The sequence below is a fragment of the Euphorbia lathyris genome, chromosome 4 (assembly GCF_963576675.1).
Source record: "Euphorbia lathyris chromosome 4, ddEupLath1.1, whole genome shotgun sequence".
Lineage (NCBI taxonomy): Eukaryota > Viridiplantae > Streptophyta > Magnoliopsida > Malpighiales > Euphorbiaceae > Euphorbia > Euphorbia lathyris.
This window is the reverse complement of record NC_088913.1, coordinates 65,996,936-66,006,667: the sequence shown is the minus strand read 5'-3', so window position 1 is coordinate 66,006,667 and position 9,732 is coordinate 65,996,936. Positions and strand designations below refer to the sequence as shown.

Here is a 9,732-nt window from a genome sequence, read left to right as displayed (position 1 = left end):
AAAATTGGTTATATTTGAAAATATTTGAGTAGATTTTTACATTTTGTGAGGATACATTTACCAAAAAATGACATCGTTCCCCTATAAAAATATATTATTTTATAAAATTTTAACTAAGCAAACTTTTGAAATATAATAATTGTAATTATAATAAGAATAAGATAATATTTTAATAAAATCGACTTTAATTTCCATAAAAGAATAAAATAAAAAATGACATTAACGATTAACGGATAGAATTCGAGGGAAAACGAAAGCTCTCCGCCACAAAAATCTTGAAGCCAACCCACCCTCCAAACACATTTTCAAGCTACTCTCTTCTTCTCCTTACAACTTCTACCCATTAATGGCTTCTTTACAAAACTCACCTTCTCTTTATCACTCTCTATCTCCTACCTCTTTTTCTCAGGTTTCCCCTCTCTTCCTCTGTCTAGCTCTATGCATTTATGTTTCTCCGCTGAAACTTCATGTTTTGCTTATGCTCTTCCTTCTGTTGTGTTTCTAGATAGGATTACAAAGGAAGCCTGGTTCATTTCCTTGCTGTGGAAGATGCATTTCATTTATCACTCGTGCTGAGCAATCTTTGCCAAGTTCTACTTCTAATTCTCAAGGTCAGTTATGTGTTCGATGAAATGCCTATTAAAATTATTTAATAATGTCTGGCATTTAGTTTATTATACTCTTGTGGATTCCTAAGCTTCTTTTCCCCCAATTTTACGTTTACTCAATCAAGCAGTGTCTGAATGTGTAGGAAACTACTTCATCTTTATGGTTTAACTTAAAGAGCGAGAAATGTAAGCATATGAAAAACTTCAAATGTTCAAGTAAATTATGGAAAATTTAATCCTTCATTGATAATTTAGTCCTGAAATTAAGGTTAAATCGAATGGAATTTGATGAATGCCTAATTTATGAGGATTTAATTACTATTTTTTACTAAAATTGTTCGTAGAAGAGGCGTAAGAAACTGTTTGTACATTTCTGGATTAATGGCTGAATAACAATATTGACTCTCATAGCAGGAATGAAGTTCAGTTACAATTAGGGATGTAAATGGGCCGGTGATTCCCCGTCCCATCGGTGACCCGCCCCTACAGGGACGAGGAATCTCCGATAAGTATCCCCATGGGACGGGGATGGGGATAATTTTGTCCCCCATGACAGGGATGGGGAAAGGTATCCCTGCCCCGCGAGGATCCCCGTCCCTGCCCCATTAATGCCCCATGAGGATCCCCGATTATTCCCCGTGATAATTGATTTTTTTTGGATGATTTAAGTACATTTTAATTAGGTGATTGGTTGTTTTCAATTGTTAGTTTTTTTGTGATTTGAAAAATTTGGGAATGATTGTTAATACTTATTAGCCATTGTTTCGTTTTTTGTCTTTACTGAATTTTTTAAGCATAAACGCGGGGAATGAGTAACGCGGATAACGTTGTTGGAACATCGGTAAACCGGGAATGGGGATCCCGATGGGGATGGGAACGAGGATAAGTTTGTCCCGGTTTAGCTCGCGGGGACGGGGATGGGGAATCTCCGACTAGTCAGGGACGGGGATGGGAAATGCATTCCCCACCCCGTTTACATCCCTAGTTACAATGACAACAAAACATTGCTTTGTAATTTTGTTGCACAAGGTGATATGATACAAGAAAGTCAGAAGTGAGAACGAAGAACTCATACTTGTTGCCTGCAAAAGAAATCATTTTTCAAGAATATTAAGAGTTCTGCTTCATTGCAATATATGACATAATCTAAGTTCGAATGGAATATGTAAATGGCCATTACTTTTTTTTTTTGTTCACAAGATTTTGTGTTTCTCATAAGCCCCTTCATTTCAGTATATCTGCAATAGATGAGGCAATTCCAATTTAATTTTGTTAGTTGATTTTGGATTTTGATCTTCCATTGCAGTTAGGTCAGGGAGACGTGAACTAATTGCTGTGAGTGTGATTGCCCCTTGGGTTTCTCTGGAAACCCAAACTTCTTCATCATGTAAGCATTGTTAATTTATTATACTACATGTTTTCTCTGTTTGATCAGTTTGCATCTTTGCTGATGAATTTCTGAATTCTATTCTGCTCTGGTTTAGATAGAAGCCTATTGTTAATCACGCAGTGTGTTAATTCCTTAAATAATGATTCTGATATCCTAAGGAGACATCCTTGATATGGTTCAGTTGCTGCAGAAAACAAAAAGGGTTTCCTACCAGTCACAGACCAGAAGGATGGCTACTCATTCCTCTTTCCATTCGGGTGGCAGGTATGCGGAGCCATATATTCTTTTCTCAATCACTGTTCTAGTTTTGCATTTCATATATGAGTCCTTGGCATGTGGGCAGGAAGTCTCCATTGAAGGTCAAGACAAGGTATTCAAAGATGTTATTGAGCCATTAGAAAGTGTCAGTGTAAATCTGATCCCTACAAGCAAACTAGATATCAGAGACTTCGGACCTCCGCAACAGGTTTGCGATATATATCATTTCTGCTTTTGCAATGGTTGATAATTCGAGTGCACCTCTCTAGCTGTTAGAAGGCGCTAATTTTCATCATTTAATATTCTTAGCTTGCCGAATCATTGATAAAGAGAGTTTTAGTCCCTCCATCCCAGAAATCAAAACTAATTGAAGCATCCGAGGTTTGATTCCATATAACTTCTATTTTTTTTTTTCTAGTTATTTTAGTGTATTATTTTTCAGTTCAGTGTTACAGGCAGCTCCTGTTGCGGTAGAAATAATTATGGCAATTCAATATATAATTTTTTGTGATAACCATGTTGAATTGGTAATATCTGCTTTCAATTGCACAGCAAATCACAAATAACTAGGGATGATAAGAAGCCAACGATATTAAGGCTATGCATGTGCTACATTTCCATGCTGATCATTCTGCATCATGTGGATGCCAATGTTAAAATAAAATGCATACAGCATCTTGGATTATCTAAAATGATTGTAAAATCTTGTCTTTGTCAATGCTTCAGCCAGAATAAATAATGGGAAACAAAATTTAGCTCTTGTTACATAAGGTCAAATCTCCAGTCACTAGCTTAAAATAGATGCCTTGAAGAGAATGCATTTGTATGTTAACTGATAGCTACTTGAAATAGAATTCAAGGTCAGGAATATAAAAAAAGTTTTGTAATTGGTTAAACATAGTCTTTCTTTCTTTGTCATATGCCATATCAGCTCTTGCATTCGAGTTGTGCTAGTAAAAAGAATTGGTAATTGATCTGTTTTCTTTTGGTCCATGTTGTAGCATGATGTTGATGGAAAAGCTTATTACACATTTGAATTCATTGCTCAAGCTCCAAACTATACCCGCCATGCTCTTAGTACAGTCTGTATTGGTAATGGTAAGAAAATATTTTGGTATATATTTGATATCTTGTTGGGAAACGAATTGTGCATTATCTTGTTTTATTTCCTTTATCTAAACATCCATTTGCTGATTTTGCATATTTAAGTAACTTCTTTCCTTCTTGGCTGTCTTGGCTCCATAATTATCATGAGTTCATGAAAAGAAAATAGACAATGCTAGAATTCAAAACAGGTCTCCATTGATAATTACCTGCCTTCAACCTTTTATTTTCTATGTTCTTACCGAGCACCATAAAATGTTGCAAGTGGAACTCTCAGCGAAATTTCGAAATTTCAAGGCCTAAGATGGTTAACAAGACAGCTTGACTCAGTCATTACTATCAGCATCTGAAAACAGCATTCGTGTCAATTTCGCATTCTTTTGTTAGTCATCATGCCATATGCATATTTCCCATCACTGACAAAACAAGTGTATATTTCATTCATTACTTGCTGGAAATGTCTTTTAGTAGATGCATCCTTTGAAAGAAATCACATCTGCAAGAGTAAACCTTGTATCAATCCAGCTGTTTTGAAATTTTGATCTGCCATTTTTATGGCAGGTAAATTCTACACATTGACAACAGGTGCCAATGAGCGGAGATGGGGCAAGATGAAAGATAAATTGCACGAGGTCATTGATTCCTTTAAAATTTTCAATGTTTGATGTAGTTTGGCAATTTCATTTATCTGATCAGGAGCAGCCCTCTGCTAATATGAAGCACCATTGTGCATTTTCCAGATTTTTATGAGCCCAATATATACCGCGCCTCCTTTTCATCCTCCTTTTTTCTTAATTTCTTGTTTTATGTTAATAATTAAATGATTCTGGAACTCTGCAGAAAGCCTTTTTTGATACATTTTCATCTGTTGCATTCTTCAATGTCATGAACAAAACATAAACAGTGTATATTTTTTTGCATTGCAGTGATGTAAGCTCATAAATATGTATGTTTAATTGAAAATTGATATGATATCTAAAATATCTAGGAGGAAGTGCAGGAATATGGGGATGCAGATATGTACTTGGATTAAACTAACTCTTTAAATAATTAGATGATATAGCTGTTGAGAATTATATTAAGAGCATGGATTTGTTGCCTAAGTTTTAGTTGTTGCCTAAGGTTCATACAAATACAACAGCAGCAGATGTTCTTAAATCATTCTTAGTTCATCTCTATAACTTTGTTGGGATAAGGTACCAAAATAGGTCTATAATTTTTGGGGAAGTATCAATTTAGGCTCCAAGTACAAAAGAGTACCAATATAGGTTTAACCTTTAAAAAAGTACCAATTTAGATCTTGATAACGGAGTAATATCAAGGACGTGTCTCGTTCCGTTATCGAGGCCTAATTGGTACCATTTTTTAAACGTTAAGCCTATATTGGTGCTATTTTGTACGTGGAGCCTAAATTGATACTTCCCCAAAAACCATATGCCTATTTTGATACCTTATCCCAATTTTCTTAGATCATGTTTGGAATAACTATGGTTTTTTTAGGGCTAAGGTCTAAATTTGCACCTATCTTTTAGAAATTGCAAATTCACCTCTTAACATACGAAACGATGTAATTTTATTTATAATGTTGCCAATTAAGATTAATTTTACCATACTTAATAAAAAATTGAATAGGCTGATTTGACAGTTATTCGACTGCCATATCGGATCTTCCAAACAAGTTTATGCATTTTGATATGTGGTTTATTGTTGTTTTTTTTTTGGTAGGGAGTGGTTTATTGTTGTTTTAATAACACAGTAATTTTTTTTAATGATTAATTTATATCCTAGTACTTAAATATTGACATACTCTGTTAGTAACAAAATAAATATTTTAGGCATAATTGGTGTTTGAAAGGTTCAGTATCAAATAATAGTAAATGAGTTGGTTTAAATTTTCTGTTAGTTAAGAGTAATATTGATCTTCTTTCAAAATGTTAAAGGTAAAATTATACCATTTCATCTGTCCCTAAAGGTGAATCGGGATCTGTATACAAGATTGGATACGAAAGAAGGGGAAAGAGACATATATAGAATTGCTCGGATGAGAGATAGGAAGACGCGAGATCTCGGAAAAGTTAAATGTGTGAAGGATGTGGACCAGAAAGTCCTAGTTGGAGATAAGGATATCAAGGAACGATGGAGGTCCTATTTTGATGACTTATTTAATGGAGATCGCCAACAAGATGTTGGAGATATAAGTATCCATCACGATATGATAAATCATGAATGCCTGCGGAGAATTCAAAAGGGTGAAGTCAAAATGACATTAAGTAAGATGAAGTTGAAGAAAGCAGTAGGACCTGATGGCATCCCTATTGAGATTTGGAGATGTTTGGGAGAAAGAGGAATCGAATGGTTGACGACGTTCTTCAACAAAATTTGGAGAAACAATAAGATGCCATCAGAATGGAGGAAAAGTACCTTAATCCCTTTGTATAAGAACAAAGGCGATGTCCAAGATTGTGCCAACTATCGGGGAATCAAATTAATGAGTCACACTATGAAACTTTGGGAGCGAGTGATTGAACAAAGGCTAAGGAGGACGGTGAAGATCTCGGAAAACCAGTTTGGCTTTATGCCGGGAAGATCAACTATGGAAGCCATCCATCTAATAAGACAATTAATGGAGCACTATCGAAATAAGAAGAAAGACTTGCATATGGTTTTCATTGACTTGGAGAAAGCATATGATAAGGTACCAAGGGAAGTACTTTGGTGGGCCTTGACAAGGAAAGGCATTTCGCGGAAATATATTGACATCATAAAGGACATGTATGAGGGAGTATGCACGAGTGTACGTACTAGTGTTGGGAAGACTGAAGAGTTTCCTATTACGATTGGAGTGCATCAAGGTTCCGCACTAAGCCCATTTCTTTTTGCCATCGTTATGGATGAACTAACAAGTTCACTTCAAGATGGTATACCATGGTGCATGCTGTTTGCAGATGATATTGTGTTGGTTGATGAGACGAAAGAAGGAGTGGAGATGAAGTTGGAACTATGGAGGCAAACTCTAGAATCTAGAGGCTTTAAGTTGAGTCGAAGTAAGACAGAATATTTGGAGTGTAAGTTTAGCGGCCGTAGGAGTAGGGAGGTAGGGACAATCACCCTAGATGGGAGAGTTGTTCAGGCCTCGGATTGCTTCCGGTATTTAGGATCTATTATCCAAACGGATGGAGAAGTAGATGGAGATGTTGCTCATAGGATTAAAGCTGGTTGGTCGAAGTGGAAGAGTGCTACGGGTTTCCTTTGTGATCCCGGCATGCCTAATAGATTGAAGGGAAAATTCTACCGGACGGCAATTAGACCAGCATTGTTATATGGTACGGAGTGTTGGGCAGTGAAACACTGCCACATCCATAAGATGTCGGTGGCGGAGATGCGTATGTTGAGATGGATGTGTGGTCACACGAGAAAGGACCGGGTGCGTAATGAAATAATTAGGACAAAAGTAGGGGTCACATCTATTGAGAATAAAATGAGAGAAAACCGACTAAGGTGGTTTGGCCATGTGAGACGTAGAGCGCTTGATGCGCCGGTTAGGAGAACCGAAGAGTGGCAAAGGGATGTAGTGGTGAGGGGTAGGGGAAGACCTAAGCAAACTTGGAGGAGGGTGATCGAGAGTGATATGAGTTTATTGGGAATTGAGGAAAATATGGTAGTGGATAGGACGGAGTGGAGGGAGCGAATCTGTGTCGCTGACACGACTTGATTTTCACGGTTTTATATGATGGTTCATGTTAGCCGACCCCGAATCATTTCGGGACTAAGGCTTTGTTGTTGTTGTTGTTGTTGTTGTTGTATATAAATTGAGCTAAAATCTTTTCTCATTCCGGCTCGAAAATCTCTATGAAAAAGGAAATTCTCAAATTTTATTTTGTTTTTTTAATTGTAAATAAAAAATATATAAAATAAAACATTAAATTAATAAAAACTAATTATAATTGAAGGGACTATCCCATAATAATTCAACTATAAATACAGATTTAACGCTTACCTTTTGTAGATCAAGAATCCGTTAAGAAGATTGTAACGGAAGAATGGATCATCACGATCTCGTATTACTGGTCATGAATCACCCACATTGAGTTTAATCAGGAGAAGAAAACAATAAGTCCATGAACTAAGAACGGACAACTGAGAGAGAGAGAGAGAGAGAGAGAGAGAGAGAGAGAGAGAGAGAGAGAGAGAGAGAGAGAGAGAGAGAGAGAGAGGCAAATATTTATCTCTTAGACTAATTAACGACCTTATGATATTAGGGTTTTAGATCGTTTAAACTATCAATTTATAGCTTACGGAATTCCTTATAGATAGATTCAGCCCATTACTATTACAGGCATAACTATTCTCCCACGGCTCGAATAATGCTAACATCTTCCACTTGCACGTAATGGAACAAATTCCAAGTATCATCTCAATCTCATCCATACTTTGCAAATAGTTCGTGCGACCGAGATACTATCAAAAACTCTAGTGCTATACAATTGTTCGAGATATATAGTTACTCGATGTGCACATACAAACCTGGAACTATACACTTGTTGAGGATATATATCCCTTGTTTTGGACATGGATCGCCCTGACATATGCCTTATTCCAGATTCCATATCACATCCCATGTAATAACTTTGATCTCTACGGTTTTTTATTTTTCACAAATATATATACATGCATGAAACACATAAACTCTAAGATGTGAACTCATGAATGTCTTTCGCTCCTACTATATTATTTACATCATAATCTAATTCGTTTATCGGTTTAGATTCTTTTCAGTCGGAATTATCACATCAACCTAGAGATGATCATTCTAAGGTAGCCACATCAGATTATACTTCAAAAATAAGTTAAGGGTCCTAAGGATACATAAAATGTCGAGAAATCATAGTTTTTGTGGTTTTGTGAATAATCGTATGTTTATTCATCAAAAGAATAACCTATTTATAGGCAGATTACAAAGCTATCAATAGCTGTACAGATAGCATAGGTTAACTAATCTCCTAAAAATCAGGAACTAATTTCCTAACAATCAGCAATATACAAAATAAGATAATCTCTAATTAGTTAGTATTCTTAAGGGATAAACACCAAATAACTAAAAGATATTTACATAAATATACACTCCCCCTCAAGCTGGGTTATGTATATCATACATTCCCAGCTTGCACACTAGTTCATCAAAAATAGTCCTAGGAAGAGCTTTGGTAAGAATGTCGGCAGTTTGCAGTTTTGATGGAGTATAGATAGTCTGAATTGTGGAATTTTCAATCTTCTCAGTGATGAAGTGTCGATCTATCTCAATGTGTTTTGTTGTGTCATGTTGAACTGGATTTTTAGCGATACTAATGGCAGCTTGATTATCACAAAGCATTTTTATAGGTTCTCCTGCAAAGAGATTCAGTTCACTCAATAATCTTTTTAGCCAAATCCCTTCACAAATACCGAGAGCTAGAGCTCTAAATTCTGCTTCAGCTGGACTTCTAGAAACTACTGATTGCTTCTTACTTCTCCATGTCACTAGATTACCCCAAACGTAAGAGCAATATCCCGTAGTACTCCTCCTAACTTTCTTATCTCCTGCCCAGTCTGCATCAGTGTAGACTTTGACATCTCCGCAATCATTTTTCTTGAATAGAAGACCTTTGCTAGGATTCATCTTGAGGTACCTTAAGATTCTAGTAACTGCTTCTATATGTTCTTCGGTAGGATTGTTCATGTATTGACTGACGACACTAACCGAGAAACCAATATCAGGTCTGGTATGAGATAGATAGATCAAGCGACCAACTAATCTTTGGTATCTTCCTTTGTCCACCGGTGTTGCATTTATTTCTGACCCAATTTTCTTATTGGAGTCCATTGGAGTTGAGACTGGTTTGCATCCAAGCATTCCTGTTTCCTTTAGTAAGTCTAAGACATACTTGCATTGAGAAACAAAGATGCCATGCTTTGATCGAGCAAATTCCATGCCAAGAAAGTATCTAAGACTTCCAAGATCTTTAACCTCAAATTCCTTAGATAGAAAGTCTTTCAATCTTTCAATCTCTTCCTTGTAATCACCTGTCATTATTATGTCATCTACATAAACAATTATGATAGCTATCCTTTTATCAGATGAAAATTTCACAAACAAAGTGTGATATGCTTGACATTGAGTGTACCCATTTTGAGTGATTGATTTAGTGAATCTACTAAACCATGCCCGTGGAGATTGTTTAAGGCCATACAAAGATTTCTTGAGTTTGTAAGCTTTTCCCTGGTTTGAAGAGTTCTCGAAACCTGGCGGAATGTCCATATAAACTTCTTCTTCAAGGTCACCATTCAGGAAGTCATTCTTCACATCAAATTGGTGTAGGGGCCAGTCTTTATTTG

The 9,732-nt window shown here is 36.3% G+C and overlaps 1 protein-coding gene across 1 annotated transcript; it reads left to right on the top strand.

Moving 5' to 3' along the window:
* Positions 1 to 231: 231 nt before the first annotated feature.
* LOC136225746 (psbP-like protein 1, chloroplastic) lies at positions 232 to 4,329 on the top strand. The gene is made up of 8 exons (XM_066013848.1): positions 232 to 409; positions 506 to 611; positions 1,915 to 1,995; positions 2,180 to 2,262; positions 2,342 to 2,464; positions 2,566 to 2,637; positions 3,258 to 3,354; positions 3,922 to 4,329. The coding sequence occupies exons 1-8, from the start codon at positions 347 to 349 to the stop codon at positions 4,023 to 4,025; spliced, it is 729 nt and encodes a 242-aa protein (XP_065869920.1). The 5' UTR covers positions 232 to 346; the 3' UTR covers positions 4,026 to 4,329.
* The last annotated feature ends 5,403 nt before the right edge of the window (positions 4,330 to 9,732 follow it).

Coding starts and splice junctions, on each gene's coding strand:
- LOC136225746 (XM_066013848.1), top strand. CDS start 347: ATGGCTTCTTTACAAAACTCACCTTCTCTTTATCACTCTCTATCTCCT. Junction 1,996..2,179: donor AACCCAAACTTCTTCATCAT/GTAAGCATTGTT, acceptor GATATGGTTCAG/TTGCTGCAGAAAACAAAAAG. Junction 3,355..3,921: donor TACAGTCTGTATTGGTAATG/GTAAGAAAATAT, acceptor TTTTTATGGCAG/GTAAATTCTACACATTGACA.